General features: G+C 45.7%; 1 protein-coding gene across 2 annotated transcripts in view; it reads left to right on the top strand.

Moving 5' to 3' along the window:
- Positions 1 to 22,928, top strand: part of SLC9A3 (solute carrier family 9 member A3) — a 107,404-nt gene that overhangs the window by 24,711 nt on the left and 59,765 nt on the right. The window contains exon 1 of one of the 2 annotated variants that reach the window (XM_035134706.3): positions 21,103 to 21,411. The exons of the other annotated variant lie outside the window; for it this stretch is intronic. Within the exon in view, the coding sequence (XP_034990597.2) occupies positions 21,222 to 21,411 (190 nt within the window). The 5' untranslated portion in view covers positions 21,103 to 21,221. Of the gene's footprint in view, positions 1 to 21,102; positions 21,412 to 22,928 lie in introns of those variants that run through there. 2 annotated transcript variants of the gene reach the window in all.

The following is a 22,928-nucleotide window of genomic DNA, read 5'->3' as shown; positions in this document are numbered from 1 at the left end:
TATTTGTGCCTTTCGTGTTTTTTTGCCCAAGTGTAGTACCTTACATTTCTCCTTGTTAAAATTCATCTTGTTTGCTTTGGCCCAGTTGTCTAATCTGTTAAGGTCATTTTGAAGTGTGATTAAACTTGGTCAGGACGACGATGCTGCTCATTTAAGAGTCCACTGGTACAAGAATCAACTCATATACTCCATCTAGTCCATCAGTATCCAATGGGCAACCTGGGTGGGTGGAGTCAATCCAGGACCTGAAGGTACTTCACTGAGAAGTGCCATGAGAGGCTGCCAGGGGTGGTTCACCATGCAAGGCAGATGTGCACAGATCCAGCAGTTCCTGACATTGTGTACATCTGGTAATTTTATTTATACCAGCTCAACTGCTTATCATTATTTATCATATTTGTTTGTACTGTGTTCTTCCTAGGAGCACCGGACAGGAAATTTGGGGTTATCCCATTTTATCTCACAACCAGCTTGCATGGCAGTGTTAGGTGGATGTCCTGTGGGTCCCTCTTGATTTAGACTCTGCCTCCCCCTCCAAGATGTGACTTCTTGCTTGCAGTCACAAATCAGATGGAGAAAGGATTCGTAACAAATAAAATTACAATGTTGGGGAATTATGGGTAAAGAAAGTAAATTGCTCTTCAAAATGACTTCAGTTAAATCAAGAAAGACAAAAATATATGAAAACAAGCCTACCAACCACGGTTATAAGTGAACTGGTTTAAACCAATAATTCCAAGGTTAAAATATCCCTGCAAACATCCTGTTCGGAATTAGTAACCAGTAATAAAGAGAGGTTAAAATAACAAGGTGCTTAACTCAAGTCAAAGATTAACATAGGTTTTGATCAACCCGACCAAGGTTGTCCAGAGTTATCGCATGTTGGTGCTGCCCCAGAATGATAGTTTTGTTTGGATTCGGAAGTTGCTGTTCAAACTTTTTCAAACTATTGCACTGTTCAAACTTTTTGGCTAAAACCTGTCAATTAAATATTTGAAATTTTGAATATCATCATATCAACACAGAATAAGTCAAAACTGACTTCACCTCACAGCTGTGAACTGTAAACCACCAACACCTGAGGTCCAAAAAAGGATTTAAACGTCTTGCAATCAACTTGATGATAGTCTGTTTACAATTATATTCTGCATTTGACCAATTTTGTAGGCTTGCAGCAGCCAGATATGCTAAGAGCACAGGCAGAGCTTCACTTTGTACTTGAGCTCACTCTGTAGGTTGATAAATCAGTGGAGTCAAACTACATATTTTGCTGGGTTACCCAGCCCTCTGCTTCCACCAAGACACTGCTGCACAGCTGAAGTTGTCAGCGTGTGACAGCGGCCACATCCTGGCAAACAGCTATAATTGGCTGGCTAAACCAGGTGAGGGTAGCTGATGGGTCTCAAACTCTCAATGAGTTAGGGACTTCCCCTGCATATGAAGGCAGTCAAGAAGGAGGTTTCTGCATGTGCTGTAGAGGGAAATGAGGAGCAGGTGGGGCTCATCCACCTGGGAAGGTAGCCCATCTGGGAGGTGGAAATCTCTGATTTGAAACCTCCACTGCCTTATGGCTATACTCAATTGTGAGAAAGACTTCAGTAGTAAACCCTGAGGATTAATCTCTAACTGCTTCCTTGTGGGACATCTTTGGGAGAAGAAAAGGCCAAGGAGTAAACCCTACGCAAATTGGAGTGGAATCCCTAAGGCAGTTGGATGGTGCCTTAGATGCCTCCTTCTGACAACTCTTGCAGCCAAGCTGGTGCCAAGTGTGTGCCCTGCAAGAAGATTCAATCCAATCCAAATCTCCCTGCTGAGTTCTGTGGAGAAAGCCTTTGCCTGTGTAGTTCTCAACAGGTTACAGTCACTTGCTAACAAGGTCTATCCCAAGTCACAATGTGGCTTTAGAGCTCAGGGGTCAACAGTCAACGTGATTTTCTCACTGCACCAGCTGTAAGAGCAATGCCAAGAGCAGAGACACCCCTTGCATCTTCTTCATGCACCTGATAAAGGCCTTTGACCTCATCAGCCAAAAAAAGACTCTTCACACTGCTCAACAAGATTATCATATCCTTCCATGAGAACATGCACAGCACCGTCCAGTATTACGGTTCACCCTTGGACGCCTTCCCTCTAAAGAGCAGTGTGAAACACGGCTGTGTCCTCACCCCAGCTCTCTTGGGCATATTCTTTCCCCTGTTGACCTCCGATGCCTTCAGCTTGACTGAAGAAGGAGCAACAAGGGTCTGTTCAACCTGGCATGTTTCCATGCCAAGACAAAAGTGTGCCGGGTTCTCTTCCAAGAGATGTTGTTTGCAGATGACACAGCCTTGACAGCTCACTCTGAGGAACTTCTACAGAAACTCATCAACCATTTTGCTCAAGCCTGTGTGTGGAGTTTTGCCTTACCATCATCCTGAAGAAGACCAACATCCTGAGTCAGGACATCCACCAGCACTCCATGCATCAGCATTAGTGATCACACACATGAGGTGGTAGACAATTTTGTCTGCCTGGGTTCCACCATAAGCAGCAATCTCTCCATTGATGCTGAGCTGGACAAGTGTATTAGCAATGCAGCTACAGCAATGGCTCTCCTCTGCAAAAGGGTATGAGAGAATGTGATGCTAACAACCAATACCAAGATGAAGGTCTACCAGGCTTGTGTGCTGAGCATGCTGCTTTATGGAAGCAACGCCTCAATGCCTTTCATATGCACTGCACCAGGAGGATTTTGGGCATCACATGGCAGGACAGAATCTCAAGCAAAGGTGTGCTGCCCCAAGCCCACATTCCCAGCATAAGAAAATGGGGGACGGCTTCACACATTGTACAGCTCCTTTTATTTTTCTGCATCCCTAGTTTAATGCTGAATTCAACTCCTGGTATGAGAAGTTCCTGGGTGGGTGGTCTCTTGGTGGTGATAAATATCTGCAGTTGATGACATGGTGATGATGCATAGTTGCACAGAAGGAATAGGAAAGGCTACAGGAGAGGCTTTTCCATATGAAAACCTTTAACAACAGGTGAGTTGCTCTTTACAAATGTTAGCCAAAGCACAGGTGAAAAATGTATTTAGGAAGGAGAATGAAAACTGGAAAAAGTAAACCATCTTCCATCCCATATCAAAAAAGACAAATAATTTCCAGTTATCATCCTCAGTTCTTTGGTCTGAAAATAGAAGAGTTCTAAGTATGAAAGGGATGAAATCTTGAAACCTCCTCCTCCTGGCTAATTCGGTAAACATTTCTAAAAATTCCGTAATGAGCTATTGATGCTGACTGACTGGGTTCCTTAAGGCTGTTTTCTCACTTTCACTGGGGCACCAGAGAAAACCACATATCAAGAGGGGTTTGTCTCCTCCAGGATAGAAAGGTAATAAAAAGCCAAAACAATGTTATCTGAGTGAACTATTGATGCCCAAGACTTGCCTGCACCTCCAGCTCATTCCTGCAGAAAGGAATTTCTCTCCGGGTCTGACTGGCTCTCTCAGGGGAATGAAGGATGTGGCTCCACTTGTATGTGGCAGCCCTCTGTGTGTGCTCTACCAGGAATTTCTGGCATGGTATGCCATAGTCTTTTTCATATTACTTTTAGAACATCTGCTGAATTTTCTTTTTCTTTGGGAAATGGTATTAATTTTGGAACACATATAATGCCAATGCTGGGGGGTTAGAATTGCTAGTCTTGAGTGTGAGAGGGCCGTGTATCATCAGTGGTTTGCAATGGAGACGTGCATGACCCTCTCAGTCACATAACGCTATACGTACGGAGTTCAACAACAGACCAGGGCTTTGGGCCATGGCTCTGCTGTCTCTTATCTTGCTTATAACCCGGCAGCTGACTTCTCCACTAGCTGCAGCTTCTGAGTGGAATGATAATCCTAATTGTTTGGTACCTATAAAAGGTGATATGAGGGAATATGGAGTGGCTTGTTTGTGTACAGTGAAGAGGAAGTGAAACATGATACATCCTGCTACAAATACTGGATGTCTGGAAGATTACTTTGCTTGGCTAATCAAAATTAGATTAGATTGCCTTCAGCAATTGAAGTGGACCTTGAAACTATGACCTGGGCTATTTCATGAACTTTGTCACTTCAAAATAAAAAAAAATCCTTCAGTAGCACCTTAAAGACCAACTAAGTTTTTATTTTGGTATGAGCTTTCGTGTGCATGCACACTTCTTCAGATAGGTATCTAGACCTGTAACTAGAACTATGGAAGGCACCATTTGTCACTTCAGAATGTCATATATGGTGGGGGTGGGTTGGTAAAGAGTTATGGAAAGTGAATATTTCCCTCTACTCTCCCCCATTTCTCCATTTTAAAGTATCTTTGATTTATGACTGACAATTGTTCAAACATGTATGCTTACCACTCGATGACTACAGCATGAAGTAACGCATTGTGACAAGACCAATTATTTCCCACAGAACTTTCTCATCATCTTGTAAATGTAATTCAGTTGATTCTGCAAATACTGTTCTTCTCAGGGTTGTGAGCTCAAGCCCCATGTTGAGCAAAAGATTCCTGCATTGCAGGGGGTTGGACTAGATGATCCTCGTGGTCCCTTTCAACTCTACGGTCATATGATTCTATGATAATGTCAGTGCATGTGTAAACTTACACTAATCAGGTGGAGAGAAACTAAGTACTGTTCCTGACTCTGAACTACCGAAAAGTTACAAAATAAAAATGGCCTTTCTGTTACAGTCATACCTTGGTTTAAGTACGCTTCGGTTTGAGTACTTGCAGTTTAAGTACTCCGCGGACCCGTCTGGAACGGATTAATCCACTTTCCCTTCCTTTCAATGGGAAAGTTCGCTTCAGGTTAAGTACGCTTCAGGTTAAGTACAGACTTCCAGAACCAATTGTGTACTTAAACCGAGGTACCACTGTACTTTAACCTGCATTGTTACCTATTTTTCTTCCTCTTATTTTGCTAGTTTTGTTTTCCTGTTATTTAAAATTCAGAAGTTCAGGATTCACCAAGAGGAATCTAGTTTAGGAGATGACCTGCTTCAGCTGAAGAGCTCAGAAGTCTGAAAAAACTGTTGAATAATTTGTTAGGGCTTTATATGTAGCCATTTATGTATTGTCGTAATGAGAGGATCTGCACCTGGAAAAAAGAATGAAATGGCACACAAATTTGCACACATATTTATACGACCATTTTTAAATAATTACTAGAATTAAAAAGTTCACATAATGAATCCGGTTAATTCTTCATAAAGTTTACCCCAGATAAATTAATGTGCCTCCCACCCATATCGCCCAAATAAAATATTCCATTAATTTACCCAATAAAACAATTAAATGTTGCACTCCAATGTTCCAGATCTTGCTCCAAAATCCTTGTTCCTTCCATTAGTTACCCTCAATATTACATCCATTTCCTCACCTAAATTCAATTAAGAATGAATAGTGGCAGCAGTGCATGAGTTCCTTCAGGTGGGAATTCTTATTATGAGAGAGAAGACGCCTAGTGGTGGTTTTTAACTTCTTGCCTTTAACTTCACTGAGCCACTGGCTTGCAGCGATGCCTCACACCTGGGCATCTGGGTATGACACCTGGTAGCAAAATGCCCTATTTTTGGACCCTTCCTGCACTGCACTCTTCTACCTGGGCAAACCCTTCCAAGGTCAATAACTTTTCTACATCTTGTGCATGCTGTCTGTAGGACGGGGGCTTTTGCTGCAGACTGGTGTTTTTTAATGGGCAAAAAAATATTAATTTTACATGCACTGGCAATGATGGACCAGGAGCGAAGTCTGGGCTTCATAGAGAATGGCTTGCTGAAAATAGTTGGAGAAACAGAATAAGTGTTTGCGATCCCTGCTGTTCAAATGAGATCCTGTGGACATTGTTTTAAGATTGGATGCCCAGCCACACAGCATACAAACAGGCCACAAAATCCCCATTCCCCATTCACACAAGGTGAAAATGAAGCTGAAAGGAGTAATGGAAATAACTAAAGAAAAAATGGTGGCATCTGTACCAATGGTAAATGCTTCAAAGAGAAGTTCATTTCTCACCAAGGTGAAATAGGGTCCATGGGACAAGTGAAGACAAAACATGAAGTAGAGCTATCTTATTCCATGGGTGTTTAAGATCCACAGAGGAAGCGGGTAGCATATTGTGAAGTCATGTCCAAACAGGCAACGTCTGGTCAAGGTAAGCAAAGTCAACTTGTGACAGGCTAGGTAAAGACTGGTCAAGGTAGGCAAAGTCAAGTCACCACAGGGCAACTTAGTTCAAAGCACGGAAAGCCTAGGAAAGGTAGGCAAAACCAGGTCCAAAGTATCCTTCACCTCCAAGGGAACCCCTCTGGATAAAGCTCTTCTTAGGTATAGGAGAAAGTTGTCTCAGCAGGGAGACTAAAGCCAACTGAAGCCTTATGCACACTAACAAGAGCTGTAGTGTGCTTGACCTCATCTCCATGAAGGAACTGGCTGGAACCTTGCCTGATTTTGCCATCTTTGATCTAGAGAGATGCATGTACTGCAGGCGACTCCACCTCTGAGTCTTAAAGATGGCGGTAGGGCTGGGTCCTTTGACAGTGAGAACCCTTAATAAGTTACTGGTGGTTCTCCCCTTGAGTAAGTGGCCTGAACCTAGTCAGAATCATCCGCCAAGCACCATAAAGCACCAATGAGTTAAGTTTCCTGCGCTCACATGAATCTCCCTGCCTAGTAAACAATTCCCCTGCCTTTCCCTTTTCCTGTCTCTGGAGAGTCAATCTCAACATTTTTGCTTCCTAAACTTCTAATTATTACGAAGCCCCCCAGATGAGAGAAGCCATAGCAGTGATTGTCCTTTGTTTGATATTTAGGAAGCTGGAAGTTTAAGGAAATGATTTTAGAAGAAATGGGTTTATTGTTGTCATTGTTAGCTTGCCAAGACCAGTTTGCTTAAAAACGTTAACACCACCTTGCAAAGTGAAAGCAAGCAGCTTTGTTTTTGATAAAAGATAATATACACACGACTTCCAATTATTATTTTTAAGCACTCATATAACTAAGAAAATGCTGGCCTATTTTTGGCTTCTGAAAGCAAATATCATTCCTGAAATTAAAAACAAAATTTGCTTAGACGTCCCTTATTTGAGATTCATGACAATGCACTATTTATTTATTTTTTACTAAAAAGTAGTTTGTATGTTTTTTAAAAAAACTGTACTTAAAATACAGGCCGAGCATCATACATACATTTAACTTGGAGCCAGTTTTTATTTTTTCCGTTTCAGGTTGAGTTTGAATTCCCACCCTGCTTGGCTCATGAAATGTGTACTTCCAAATCCGCTTTTCTTTTCATCTTTGCTTTAGGCAGGCGGTTCATCTTAAAAAGGGCCTTGAAAGTTAATCAAAACTATTAAACTATAAGTTTTCAAACTAGAAAAACTGCCTTGGGAACTTTGTGATGTAACCAGGCTCAGTCAATCAGTTGATATGCACACAGGAATTCTGCAATGGAAACGAGCAGGTTTCTCCTGAACTTAATCTTGCAAGGAAAACTATACATCCAACCAAAGCAGGGTCAGTGTGCTTCAACAGCAGCCTAACTGCTTTATTTGTCTTAATGTCTGGTTCTGAAAATGCTCTCAGAGGACAAATATATCTGTGTGCTGTTTCTGTGGTCCATCTTTGAGCTGAGTCCAGATCCCAGGTTTTGGAAGACCTTGGTTCAAGGTGCCTAATGGACCCCTTCCTCATGTGTTGATGTAGGGTAAAGGTAAAGGGACCCCTGACCATTAGGTCCAGTCGTGACCGACTCTGGGGTTGCGCACTCATCTCGCATTATTGGCCGAGGGAGCCGGCGTATAGCTTCCAGGTCATGTGGCCAGCATGACAAAGCCGCTTCTGGCAAACCAGAGCAGCACATGGAAACACCGTTTACCTTCCCGCTGTAGCAGTTCCTATTTATCTACTTGCATTTTGAGGTGCTTTCAAACTGCTAGGTTGGCAGGAGCTGGGACCAAGCAACGGGAGCTCACCCCGTCACAGAGATTCGAACCGCCGACCTTCTGATCAGCAAGCCCTAGGCTCAGTGGTTTAACCACAGCGCCACCTCCTAATTATGGTCCCTGCTGTCTGTTCATTTGTCCTCTCCGTTTGGGCCCAATCCACACCCTGGGAGAAGAGAGGACAAGGTGAATGGAAGCTTCTCCTCCTTGCTCCTCTCACTGTTCACTTGCTAAGTGAGGACAAGTGAACAGGCAGGAACAGCAAAGAGGGGTAGGGAAATTGGGGGTTGGCAGTGGGCCCAGTGCTGAGGCCTGAGCACTGCCTCCTGACATCTCCTGGTGATACTCCTGATACCTCCTCAGTTCTCGGCCTTCTCAGAAGCACTGCTTAACTTGGCCTGTACCACTTGGAGAAGGCTTGCTCAGGAAGCAAGGCAGCTGTGATGGACAGCAGAGCCGGACCAGAGGCTGGTGATGCAGTCCTTCAGAATTCCACCAGAGGGCTGGAGCCCCTCTCTGATTGGATACCAAGACAGCTAGTCAGAGGGGGGTGGAGCCAGCAATTTGGGAGGGAGAATAAAAGGAGCCGTTTCCGAGGGAGTGGTTAGATAGGGCTTGATTTGAGATGGGAGATAGGGTTTGTCTAAGAGAGTTGGTTCAATATTGAGTTTAACATCCAGCCAGGAGAAGTAGAAGCTGTGAGGATACCGTCTGCTTTGGTCTCATTTCAGTCAGGAGAGGAGACATCTTCTAGAAAGAGAGACTCCCAGACCAGTTAAGAGGTCTGTGGTGATCCCCTGCATCAGTAATACTATTCAAATTACCTCAGGAGTGTAAATGATAGAAAAGGGTAACTGACAGAAAGTACCACCTTGTTTAAGAACCAAAGTATTCAGCTATAGCATCTGTGCAACTAACTTAAGGAACTGAAGTGAAGTGACTCCAAATAATCTGAGCATTTTCCATCTAGTCTGGACACTTGTAACACCTACCTGAAGTGTAATAACTGAACTTAAAGTGACTGACATTTAAAAGAAGCTGTGCTTGATCAGAAGCCTGTAACATCAATTAGATTTAGGATAATTATTAATAGGTTAACTGTTTCCTGAAAGGACATGATCTCCTGACACATCCTTTGCTATCCATCTTGTTCTGTGAAATGAATCTTTCTTATTTGTTCAACTTCCGCCTGAGTCTTCATGTATTTAAGATTTCCCTCACAGATAAACCAGAAGATAACCTGTGGTGGTTATTATACGATGTGTAAGTAGTTCGGATCCACTGCAATTGGTACTGTATATAGTGGTGGGATCTGCTACATAACTGGTACCAGTGGTGGGATCCGCTACTTCTGAGTTGGTCATGCTCTTCAGATTCCTCAGCACCAAATGGGAAGGTAGCACTGGACTTTGTGTTCACCAAAATGGTTCTGTCTCCAGTGAGTGCTGATGTGCTTCTGGCTATTTCAGAAGCAGCGCCTGGTCAGTCTGCAGTGCTATATCCTGAGTGCGTTTTCAGAAGAAGAAGCCAGCATCATGATAGAAGGCAGCACCTGGGAGATGGGAGGGTGAGCAAGGTGTGGCTGTCCTTGTGTTGTGGGAACACTTGTGCTGGCCTAGTTAGTGTACAAGTCTTGAAAGGCTGACTATTTGTAGCCTCATTTCCTCTATGGAAAAGCAAGATATATGCACACATGGATTTCAGAGTGATCCATAAATTTCCTTATTCTGTTAAAGGTAAAGGTAAAGGTGCCCCTGACCATCAGGTCCAGTCGTGTCCGACTCTGAGGTTGCGGCGCTCATATCGCTCTATAGGCCGAGGGAGCCAGCGTTTGTCCGCAGACAGTTTCTGGGTCATGTGGCCAGCATGACAAAGCTGCTTCTGGCAAACCAGAGCAGTGCACAGAAACACTATTTACCTTCCCGCTGGAGCGGTCCCTATTTATCTACTTGCACTTTGATGTCTTTTCGAACTGCTAGGTGGGCAGGAGCTGGGACCGAGCAACGGGAGCTCACCCCATTGCAGGGATTCGAACCGCCGACCTTCTGATCAGCAAGCCCTAGACTCTGTGGTTTAACCCACAGCGCCACCTGGGTCCCTTCCTTATTCTGTTAGTCCACTACAAACTTCCACTGAATGTAAGTTTTTTTTTTAGAGCTGCAATCCTATGCTTACTTACTAGGGAATAAGTCCACTAAACACACTTCTGAGCGAAACAGGCAACTGTATTCTTTTTGATTTTATTAACAGTTAACCACGTTATGAAATTTCTTATTGAAGTCAGTGCGTTTATCACTGAAATGGATGAACCATAAGCTTGCATACTTTTGACTGGATCATACCCAAACTGAAATGTGAGAATCTCTCTTAATTTCTGTTCTATTCATGGGGACTTTTCCATTGTACCATGTAAGGGAAGTCTGCTGCAGGAAACCTGAGACTTTTTTTTAAGCGAAACAACAGCACACCATCAGGATTGGGGGGATCTTGTAGTTTTATATTTGCAAGGATACAATTAGTTCATACATATTGTTACTGCCACTACTATTTGAGATAAAACTCATGCTACATTCTCTTCAAAAGAATTTTCTTTTCTAATGTTATATTTTTATGATCTCCCGTGTCGTTTATTCTTTCTGGAAGCAAAGCACAATGTGCGTTGCCGGAGAGGGTGTTGAGTAAAACGTTTGAAAGGTTTTCACATGAAAAAACAATGAATAAAATAAACACAGACTAAGATAGGATTTCTAGATAGGGAGGTGCAGCTGGCACAGGGACACAGTGGGTGGACATCCTGCTTCTGCTTGCCCCTGGAACTGGTAGTTCCCAGGCCAGGTGTGTGACTGCAGCATTTTCCTGTGCCTGATCATCCCAACTGAAGGTGAACGAAGAGCAAGTGGTGGGCGCTAAAGCCAGAGAGGTCAGCAAGTGTTTGTTGCAGAAGGGACCCAAGGTCGGGGAGAGAGGAGGACACGCTTTGCATCCAGAAGGTCTCTCTGGCTCCACCCTTGACCTTAAAAAAGGATCTGTTTAGAAGGGCTGTGAAAGGTCATTTGCCTGAGATCTTGGAGGGCCACCACTGCCAGTCAGGGTAGACAAGATTGGGCTACATAAGACAAATAAACTGATGTGGTATAAGGATTTTGCTAAACACACTGCCCAAAAGTTCTGTTCTGTAAAACGTAAATAACTGCAAAGCTGGTTTTTATGAGCAGAAAGAGAGTGCAGACAGAAGTCCGCCATAGTGTGCTTTGCATAGTGTGAATTTGAGGGTAAGCCCAGCAATGGGAAGAAGCAGGTTCCTTTGGAAATTGTTTGCCAAGCTGATGATGATGATTTAACAGTATTCCAGACCCTCCAAATGTCCCTATTTTCCGGGGACGTCCTGATTAAAAGAAGTTGTCCTGGTTTCTGATTTGATCCCAGAACACCCCATGTTTCCTTAGGATGTCCCTATTTTCAATGGAGAAATGTTGGAGGGTATGATATTCATAAGTTACGGTACCTTTCAAATGGTGAATGGCCGGATCCTGCCCCACCCCTATGTTGAAGTGCAAGCACAGCTGGCAGTTCTCCCACTCTGACTGTGATTGCAATCAGGTGATTCCAGCACAAGGCCCCAAAGATTGTGGGTCTCACACTCACCCTCTTATGGAAGCAAGGCTATTGCACCAGCTCCAATCTGTCAGCAATAAGCTGGACAGCCAGCAGCATCCAGGCAGGCGAGCTTAGCATCTTTGGTCTCCCTTGAAGAGGAGCAATAGTCACCCAGGTGCAATCCTCAGTTGCCTCAACAGAGGACAGAAAGAGCTGGCCCACCTGCTGCTGTTCTACTCCAGTGGCAAAAGATAGGGAGACTGCCTTGGGTCAGGTTTTGCTTGTTGTGTTCCTGAAGGCTTTGAGCCTTAGCATATCTGAATTGCTTGGATTCTCCAGGAACTCCCCATAGGGCAGCAAGCATGTCTGCATTCTTGGCCTGTGTGCCCTGGAGGCAGGCCGGTCCCAGCCCTGGAAACTTTCAAAGGTTTCCAAGTGAACGTCTTTATTGTGTGGGTGGACCCTTGATTCACTTGATTGAATGGAGAAATTGATCCCTGGAATGTGTGTGGGTCTCCTAACCTGCATTTAAAAACAAAGATTATAATATGCAAGCCATTAACAAGGTACAAGAATATTGAACTGAATTTATGTATGATGTAAAGAAAACTGTCACTTGTGATAGAATTATTTGATTATTGTTTTTGGACTCCTAAGTTTCTCTTGGTGTAAAAAGAGAAGCACCTTCTTATGTAATGCTTTACATTTATTGGTTGTAAAGCTTATGTGTGCCAAGATCAGATTATTTAAGGTTAATTATTTAATTGGATTGTTTTACACTTTTTTTCTAATTTACTGTGAGGTTCAGGGTGCAAATCCTTGCACCTTTACTCAGAAGGGCTTGTCACCAAAGAAGGTATCCCTAGAATTGCATATTTTCTCTGCTGGCTGTTTAAAGCCATGACTACTGGGTGGTTAACATACCTGGCTTTATATGAGTTTATTTCCAAATCTCCCTCCCACTTTTTGACAATTATCCCCAAAGTGGGACATAATAAAGACACTGGAAGCAAAAGTTTAATTAACAATTACCAGTACAATACAATATAAAAATAGTAAAAATGTAATTAGCATAACAGGAGCAAGGTCTCCAATGCCAAAAAACACCAAGCTGGTTCTCAGTATCTATTGCACTAATATAGAGCACCATCAGTGTGCCTTCCAGGGTCTACCTTTGCAGTCTAAATTTTGACTGTGGGGTGAAACGACAAAAGCAGGTGAGGGAAGGCAGGCTAATAATAGGCAACAAGTAGCACGCAAACTTGAATAGTGCCCCCTCAACACCACAATGTGTGTGAACCACTAAGGCAACTCTGAGCTCATCCACACTTCTGCTTGCTACGTGACTTCCAGTCATAGGGCCTGAGAGGTTTAACTTGGTCTCTCCACTTTCCCTAGGAAAACTTGCTGATTACTGCTGAATCGGAATAAATGTCAATTTGCAGAAAACCTGATTGGCGTTTGCTCTGTAGAAAACAGCAGGTGGGGAAAGTGCCAGGACAAAAAAAAAAGAACAAAACCCTCTCAAACCCATGCGTAGAAATAAGGGGACATACGGAAATGTGGATGAGCCCCAAAATTTGCCGCAAAATCATGTCAACAGACCAGGTTATTCTCTTTGGGCTCCACACACTGTTCAGATCATTGCTATGCACAGAGCTCTCCTCCTCCTTGAAGGTCAATAAAAATCAACAATAGATGGTCTTCTGAATTTCATTCTGCACTTGACATTTATTTGATAAGGGAAATGATTTTGCTCATTTTATAACCGTGTATCTTGGCTACATCAGGGAAATTTTTGGAATGTTGTCTGTTGGTGTCCTCAGCATCAAGGCACGCACACCACTTGGCTCTTTTCCCTGAGATGTAGCTTACAACAATTAAAATCAATGGGAGCTGCTATTGATTAAATGGGGCATTCATACCAGTAAAGAGAAGTTCACCCACCATGTGGAACAGCTTTGCCTCAGAAATAAGTCATGGAATTATGTGCATGATGAAAACCTACGTGCACAGGCGTTGAGTTGGTGCATATACAGTAGTTGGCTGCTGTGGTTACTGTATTGCTATGAATTTTATATTATCACACATTATGTGTTATTCATTGTTCTGCTTATATATTGCTTTCTTTATATGTTTTTCTCCACACCACTTTGAAAATGTTAAATGTAAAGCGGTATATAAAATCTATTCGTTAAATTAAGGTAAGATGAGTAGCCAGGGAGGAAGGAATCTATGAGGAGGGTAATTAAGGCTAGGACTGGAGCCCTGTGCACACTTGCATGGAAGTAAGACCCCTTGAAATCAGTGGGGCCTCTTTCTGAGCAAAACTGTCATTACCATTGGGGTTTTTAATGCTGCAACACACATTATAGTTAGAGTCCGTGTACACAGTCAGCAGAACCGTGATAAAGTGCAGCCATATGACTTTAGGCTACAGGTGTTTGCCCATATGAATTCTTCCTGCATAAAAATACCTGTCATGTAAAAACAAACCCAAACTAGCATGGCAGGAGAAACGGTTCTACCATCTTCCTCACATGCCATTTATATTGTTACAAAAGTTGGGTGCCACCCCCCACTCTCTGCCAGGTGATAGCAAGGTTCCAGGGAGTTCCAGATGCTCACCCAGATTTTATGCTCCTTTGGAGAACTGAAGACACGGCAGAGACCGTCGTAGCTTTAAGAAATATGAATTATTCACATATTTACACCTTTAGTCTGCAAGGAGGGAGTCCAGATCTTACAGCATGGTCATTTCAGGGGACTTGTTCCCCATACCTTGCTCTAAAGTACCGTAGCTCTTTTCCTGATACCTCAAACACACCTCAAACACCATGGCAACCTCTGCATGCCCAGGCCCCATTCCTCTTAGATGGGCCATCCACCCCTTCTGTCATGTTAATGCCACTATCCCAGGTGAGGATCTGGCTTGGAAAGAAGCTTAGCCTGTATTTTCCCCGCTGTCCTGCAATCTTCCCTTCAATACTCAATTAAGATTCAGTCTCAGTTTATTGGCCTTCATCCCCACCGCTAAGTCCAGGCACCATTCTAGAACATGCATGGTCCTCCATCATGGCAACCAAGGCTGATTCAGTCCCATACCTAAGCCCCAACCCAGATATAAATGGGCTGAGATAATATGCTTTGTCCAAGAGTACTTGTGTTTGTTGTACCACAACACTCTCAATCACCTTTCCTAAAAAGCGGGTATTAGCGGCCAGGCGGTAGTTGCACAAACCAACGGGTCCAAAGTGGACTTTTTCAGGGGTGGCCAGATCACCATCTCGGTAAGATAGAATTTGTGCATGTTAGGCGATAGTGCTGGATCGTGCCTGTGCAATCACTCATTATAGGAAAGAGTTCCCCAAATAAAGCTGAGTTATGTGGCCTGCAAAAATTATGAAAAAATATTTTTTTTGAGTACTTTATTCTGCACTTTAGAATTATTTTGCATCATTTATCCTAGTGTTGTTACAAGGAGAGAGGAGAGGAGATCTGCAGGCCACTGAAGTCCAGCTCTGAATATGTACTGGAAATCTTCTGGGGCTCTTTTTTTTTAAAAAAAAAAATATTTTTTATTATAGATTTCTTGAATTACAAAGGTGTGTGCAGTGTCACTCATATTTTAACATGTATCATTTTTGCAAATCAGTTTCATTTGTTAAGACATTAAGAAGAAAGAGGGAAAACGAGGTAGATAGGGGATGGGAGGGTGGATGGGGGTGAGAATAGGTGACGATGTTTCTGTTTTGCTTAATATATGTAGCGCTTGATGTCAGCTTTGTTTGTATTGGTACTCCTTTATTCGCTTCTGGGACTCTTATGAAATCTCAGCAGTTGTTGTTTAAATATTTTCAAAGATATGTACACAGCCAGAGTGGGTAGAAACTCTCATTTTTAACAGAACGAAACAGCAGGTTCTCAATAAACTGAACTTCTGTGGTCTCTGGTACATTCTTCACCTTACAGCTTTGTACCATACACCATTGGTTTTCAACCAGTGTGCCGTGGCACCCTGGGGTGTCTTGAATGATGGTCAGGGGACAGGGGTGCCACAGGCCGCAACGGCCTCTGTCCCTCTTTCTTTCTCTTTCTCTTTCTTTCTTTCTTTCTCTTTCTTTCTCTTTCTTTCTTTCTCTTTCTCTCTCTCTCTCTCTCTCTCTCTCTCTCTCTCTCTCTCTCTCTCTCCCTCCTCTGATGCCCTGAACTCGAAAAAGTTGAATCCCTCTGCCATATACTATGTAGCATTTAAAAATGGGGATGTAGCCCTCCCTTGGCAACTGTGCTCTTGGACATTATTCTTTGCATCACACCCAGCAGCCTTGTAAGCAGTTTTTTCAAAGCTCTAAAAATGGGAGAAAGGAGCAGATCTGGGGCCCATAGAGACCCGTCCAAAGATAACCCCTGTGTTAAGTGTCTATTACATATTTATAATCTCCCGGGATATATGATGAATTTCTTGACTTTGTTAAGTCCAGGGGGAAGTAAAATTGAGGGGCTCCCCATCTGTGTGGGAGAAGCTTGATTACAACACTGGCACTTTCTCCCTTCCATCTTTCCAGTCCACTGGTATCCAAACTTTCTTCCCCACCAACTACTTGGAATTTGCTGAGGGTCTTGGCAGACCTCTTTCTGCCTGTTGCAGCAACTGTTCCTCGATAGAATTCAATTTGTAATGCAGTAAAATGCACAAAAAGAAACAAAAGAAGCGCTAAAAAAGGCAACTCAAATTCAATATGAATATTTAATATGATGGATATGCCAGTCCCACCCCCACCCCCATCTTCAACCGCAAATCGACAGATATGCAACGGACCACCTGAACAAAGCTCACAGACCACCATTGGGGAACCTCTGCTCCAGTTACTTTGGAGTCTTAGGATTGTTACTTCTGGCATGCCAAACCACCAGGACGACAACGATTCAGCATAATCCCATTTGGAACTGTTGGCTTTGCTTCCCACCCCCTTCCTTCCTTCCTGGTTAAAAAAGTAACCTGCAACTCTAACAAGTCACTGACTTTATAACCTGGCCCAGGGAAGTAGTGCCTGGACTAAAATATGTCATAGAATCATACAGTTGGAAGAGACCACAAGGCCATCCAGTCCAACCCCCTGCCAAGCAGGAAACACCACCAAAGCATTCCTGGCAGATGGCTGTCAAGCCTCTGCTTAAAGACCTCCAAAGAAGGAGACTCCACCACACTCCTTGGCAGCAAATTCCACTGCCGAACAGCTCTTACTGTCAGGAAGTTCTTCCTAATGTTTAGGTGGAATCTTCTTTCTTGTAGTTTGAATCCATTGCTCCGTGTCCACTTCTCTGGAGCAGCAGAAAACAACCTTTCTCCCTCCTCTATATGACATCCTTTTAAATAATAATAATAATAATAAATTTATTATTTATACCCTGCCCATCTGGCTGGGTTTCCCCAGCCACTCTGGGCAGCTTCCAACAGAAAAATAAAACAATTGATTAAACATTAAAAGCCTCCCTAAACAGGGCTGCCTTCAGATGTCTTCTAAAAATCTGGTAGCTGTTTTTCTCTTTCACATCTGATGAGAGGGCATTCCACAGGGCGGGCGGCACTACCAAGAAGGCCCTCTGCTTGGTTCCCTGCAACTTGGCTCTTGCAGCGAGGGAACTGTCACAAGGCCCTCAGTACTGGACCTCAGTGTCCGGGCAGAACGATGGGGGTGGAGACGCTCCTTCAGGTATACTGGAGTGAGGCCATTTAGGGCTTTAAAGGTCAGCACCAACACTTTGAATTGTGCTCAGAAACGTACTGGGAGCCAATGCAGGTCTTTCAAGACCGGTGTTATGTGGTCTCGGCTCCCAGTCACCAGTCTAGCTGCCGCATTCTGGATTAGTTGTAGTTTCCTTCAAAGATAGCCCCATGTAGAGTGCATTGCAGTAGTCCAAGCGGGAGATAACTAGAGCATGCACTACTCTGGCAAGACAGTCTGCAGGCAGGTAGGGTCTCAGCCTGCATACCATATGGAGCTGATAGACAGCTGCCCTGGACACAGAATTGACCTGCACCTCCATGGACAGCTGTGAGTCCAAAATGACTCCCAGGCTGCGCACCTGGTCCTTCAGGGGCACAGTTACCCCATTCAGGACCAGGGAGTCCTCTACACGTCCTGCCCTCCTCCTGTCCCCCACAAACAGTACTTCTGTCTTGTCAGGATTCAACCTCAATCTGTTAGCCGCCATCCAACCTCCAACCGCCTCCAGACACTCACACAGGACCGTCACCACCAGGTAGAGTAGAGCTGGGTATCGTCCGCATACTGATGAACACCCAGCCCAAACCCATTTGAACATGGCTATCATACCCCCTTAACCTTCTCTTCTCCAGGTTAAACATACCCATACCCAGCTCCCTAATGTGTTCCCAGCTTCCCCTGCAATGCCATAGAACAGGGGTCAGCAAACTTTTTCAGCAGGGGGCCAGTCCACTGTCCCTCAGACCTTGTGGGGGGCCAGACTATGATTTTTTTGGGGGGGGGGGAGGACAAATTCCTATGCCCCACAAATAACCCAGAGATGAATTTTAAATAAAAGCACACATTCTACTCATGTAAAAACATGCTGATTCCTGGACCGTCCGTGGGCCGGATTTAGAAGGTGATTGGGCCAGATCCAGCCCCCGGGCCTTAGGTTACCTACCCTGCCATAGAAGATGCAGAAGGGCAACATGTGTCATTGGAGAACTGCATACCAGCAGCCTCTCCATTATGGATATGTCAGATGTGCACAGTGTATCCACTAAATGCTTCTGATGCAACATGCTTCTGAATCCCAGTTGCTGGAAACTGCAGGGGGGGGGCGTGTTGAAAGTTCCTCTTGCGTTTGGGTCCTGCTTGTGGCTTCCCATTGGGGCATCTGGTTGGCCACTGCGAGAACAAGATGCTGGACTCGGTGGGTACTTAGCCTGAGCCAGCCGGCTCCTCTTATGTATTTTCCCCACCACTTAGGCTGGGTTGAAACATCATTACCTTGGAAGCGTGAGAGACACAGTAGCAATGCTCCACTTCACCAACCATGCTGTGGCTCCTCACTGTGCCACAGTGACCCACTTTCCTGAGGTTTAGTCCTGCTGTGGGGAGAGGTGACCTTCTCTGGCCAGCTCCCATAGCACCAAGATAACTTGCAGGATTTTTAAAACATTGAAAAGAGAGGAGTAAAACCTGAGATGTAATACTAGTTCCTGAATGATATGAAGATAACTCCTTGGTTGCCCTAGTTACAGGTAGGTAGCCGTGTTGGTCTGAGTCGAAGCAAAATAGAAAAAAATTCCTTCAGTAGCACCTTAAAGACCAACTAAGTTTTTATTTTGGGTATGAGCTTTCGTGTGCATGCACACTTCTTCAGATACCTTGGTTGCCCATTACCTATCAGTGCCCTGAGATGGCAGGAGCAAAGGTATGCTTCACTTCTGCCAGGAAATGTGACATGCCTTGAGGCAGAAGTCCGCAACCTGCTACCACCCAGCTGCTTGGGACCACAATACCCACCAGCCAATGTCCTGCCTGGAGAAAGGCTGCCTTCAGGCAGAAGCGCAGAAGCTACAAGGGTTGCCGTGAGAGCATTAAATAAAGATATTTGCAAGTCTGAGAGACCCAAACTTCCCTGGCCTGTGGAAATTCTTCACTTTTCTCTGACACGTGCCAAAGAAAGCACTATTTTGTTTTGTTACATGTGGTGGGCTCATTGCAGGTAGGGGCTCTTCCGTTCCTCCTCCAAGACATTACAGGCATTTGGGGAGGGCAGTTTGGTCATGTTGTGCGGATGCCTGATGATCGTCTTCCAAAGCAACTACTCTATCTGGAACTTAAAAATGGAAAGCGTAATGCTGGTGGTCAACAAAAGAGGTTTAAAGACTGTCTCAAGGCAAATATAAAAAAAATGTAGTATTGTAGAGAGTGATTTGCAAATTGTATTATTGAGCTAGATCGGATCCTATAGTTTGCATTGCTTGCATTGTATGAATTCTGACTGTATGGCTGTAGCCCTGTTACGGGACTCTTGTCATCAGGAGTCTCTCTATATAGAGATTAAAACTCTTTCTCTGAAACTCAACCCGGTGTCGTTTTGACTATCTTTGTCCTTGCCTGGGTGCAACTTAAAAGGACCCTTATCAGCCCAATAAGGCTGCAGTATGAACACCGACAACTGGGAAACACTGGCCTGCAAGCGCTCCAGTTGGAGAACAGCCTTTACCAAAGGTGTCATGGGCTTTGAAGAAACTCGATCTTAGAACGCAAGGGAGAAACGTGCTAAGAGGAAGGCACGCTTGGCAAATCCACACCATGATCAACTCCCACCTGGAAACCAATGTCCCCACTGTGGAAGGACGTGTGGATCCAGAATTGGACTCCACAGTCACTTACGGACCCATTGTTAAAACCGTGTTTATGGAAGACAATCTTACTCGGCTACGAGTGATCGCCAAAGAAGGAGGAGAAACTGCGCTGGAGGGAGCGGCGCGCTGGTTTCCGCCAGCGCTGCTCGCCTCTCTGCGTCTTCTTCGCGGCCGATCCAGAGCCTGGTGCCGTCCCCTTCTTCCCAAGGAGCCGGTGCCTTCCCCCAGCGCCCAGAGAGCCGCGGCGGCGGCGGATGAGGAGCAAGCTGAGTCCACCGCCCGAAGGGCAGGGCTGGCGGGGCTGGGGTCCCGATCCCTCGGTCTCCCCTCTTCCTGTTTTCACAGCAGGCAATGCGAGCTGGACACCCTGGAAAAGCTGCACGCCGAGCCCATTTGCGCGATTCGCCCACCCACCTTTCCGGCCAGGCCACTTGGCGTGGGAGTTCAAACATCTCCCCGGAGAGATAAGGGAGCGAGCGTGGAAGAGGATCGAGGAGGAACAAACCTCGCGACGGGAAGGGAGAGACTTCTCGGTTTAGCAAAGGGGGCTGTAAAACTGGCCCTGAAGCTTGTGATAACTTAAAATTCTTATAACAAGCTCTATGGGGATTGATTTACAAAACGATACATGGAATAATATAAGAGAGAGACACTGCATATACCTTTGTAAATCAAGAAATCTTTAATAAAAAATACTTCCCCCCCCCAAAAAAAGCTCTAAGGGGGCCGTCTCCAGCTCCACCATGTAGTCATACTTAGCATTTGACTAACACTGGGAGTAAGCGATTCTTGCAACAAGCTTCAAAATGATCGCGCACCTAGTTCAGACTTCTGGCGTGGGGACGACGGTGGTTCGGTTCCCTTGCAGGGGTAACGGGAGCCAAGCTCCCCGGCTTCCTCCCCAGAGGAAGGAAGGGGCGAACAGCGATCCTCCGGACGCAGCGCCCCCGACGCACTTTCCTCGGCGCCCGGAGTGGTGCTGCCGCCTCGCCAAGCGGATGGCTCCGGGGCCCCACGGGGCCAAGCCAAGCGACCAGGCGCCCTTGGGCCGGGGAAGAGCCCTCCGCGGCGGGGCACCGCTTCGGGCAAGAGGGCTCCGCCGAGGAAGCTCCTCCCCTCGGGGGCGGGGGGCACAGCATAAAGGCGGCGGCGGCGGCGGCGTGGCCGATCCCTGCCGGCCGTGCGCGCTCGGGCAGACGCTGTGCGCTCGCTGCTCCTGACCGGCGCGCCAGGCTCGCCTTCCCAACATCGCCGCCAGCCGCTTGGAAGGTCTCTGCCCCGACGGGTTCGGACATGATGAGGCCGCTGCAGCCTTGGGGGCTCCTGTTGGGATTGCTCCTGCTGCCCGCCGCCGCGGGGATGGAAGAGGCGCCGCCGGAGCACAAAAGCGAGGGCTTCCAGATCGTCACCTTCAAGTGGCACCACGTGCAGGCACCCTACATCATCGTCCTGTGGATTTTCGTCGCCAGCGTGGCCAAGATTTGTGAGTCTGCGAGCCTCTTCTATTCCTTCCCCCCCGTCCCCCCTCCCTCCACTCCTTTTGTACTCCGCCTTGGCAAATGGGTGCCTCAGACCCGAGGGTTGACTGTTCTCCAACTGCATTGGTGCTCCCTAACTTTCTGAATAGTTTTTTTTCCCGCTGAAGAATCTGGAACATATAATTCTGACATTGCCCTGGTATTGCTCCGTAGGGCGTCCTGCTTTTCTCTTCAGTGCCGACAGCTCGCTCCTGGGAAGAGCGGCTAGGCAAATCGGTGCTGCTAGATCAGGCATCCCCAAACTGGCCCTCCAGATGTTTTGGCCTACAACTCCCATGATCCCTAGCTAAGAGGACCAGTGGTTGGGGAAGATGGGAACTGTAGTCCAAAACATCTGGAGGGCCGAAGTTTGGGGATGCCTGTGCTAGATGTTTCAGGCCTGCCTGCCATGTTCCATATACTGTATGTAGCTGTTTCACAATGAATGGAAAGTGCTCTTTCTGCCCCATGAAGCATCTTTGGCTGACTCCATTAGGCACTAAAGGGCATTGCTCTGCTGTAAAAGGTGGGGAAGAAAGAGTGCAATGTGGCAGTTTGAGAGAAGGAGGGCAGACCATGCAACTGTAGTGGGCTTTGTAAAAGGAGCTCAGGCAGTAGGAGAGAGGAGGAGGAGGAGGAGGAAGAGAGCAAGCTTTTTGCCTATAGAAGGTCCCATGTTCAGCCCCACCCGGTCGCTCCCGCCCAGCACCAGCTGAAAGGATCCAATGCAGCGGGACTGAAAACGACCCTGCCTGAAAATACCAGCAAGACCAGGCAACGTTGGGCTAGATGGACCAGTGATGTGACCTGCCTGCTGCATGCAAGCGGGTGTTGGTGATGGCTCAGGACATGGCCCTGGTGCCAAAGGCAGGGGGGGGGGGAATGCACCCCTGGTGGGGCTTATGAATGAAATTGCTGATAATTTGCTGTCCCTTACCTGTACTCCAAAATAACTGCCAGAAAGGCCACCTCACTCTGCTGATGTCAAGCTAGCCTTTTGCCCTGCAAATAATAATTATTAAATTTGTATGCAGCCCTTCATCCTCAGATCTCAGGGATGTTCGCAAGATAAAAATACAGTATAGAAGCATCAAATACATGATAATAACAAGAACAAAAACAAATCAATAACCCCCTCCCCAAAACACATTTAAAAAGGGGACCCAGGTGGCGCTGTGGTTAAACCACTGAGCCTAGGGCTTGCTGATCAGAAGGCTGGCGGTTCGAATCCCTGTGACAGGGTGAGCTCCCATTGCTTGGTCCCAGCTCCTGCCAACCTAGCAGTTCGAAAGCACATCAAAATGCAAGTAGATAAATAGGAACCGCTATAGCGGGACGGTAAACAGCGTTTCCATGTGCTGCTCTGGTTCTCCAGAAGTGGCTTTGTCATGCTGGCCACATGACCTGGAAGCTCCCTTGGCCAATAATGCGAGATGAGCGGGCAACCCCAGAGTCTGTCACGACTGGACCTAATGGTCAGGGG

The sequence above is a fragment of the Zootoca vivipara genome, chromosome 12, assembly GCF_965207765.1.
Source record: "Zootoca vivipara chromosome 12, rZooViv2.hap1.1, whole genome shotgun sequence".
Taxonomy (NCBI): domain Eukaryota; kingdom Metazoa; phylum Chordata; class Lepidosauria; order Squamata; family Lacertidae; genus Zootoca; species Zootoca vivipara.
This window is presented reverse-complemented; position numbering and strand designations above follow the sequence as displayed.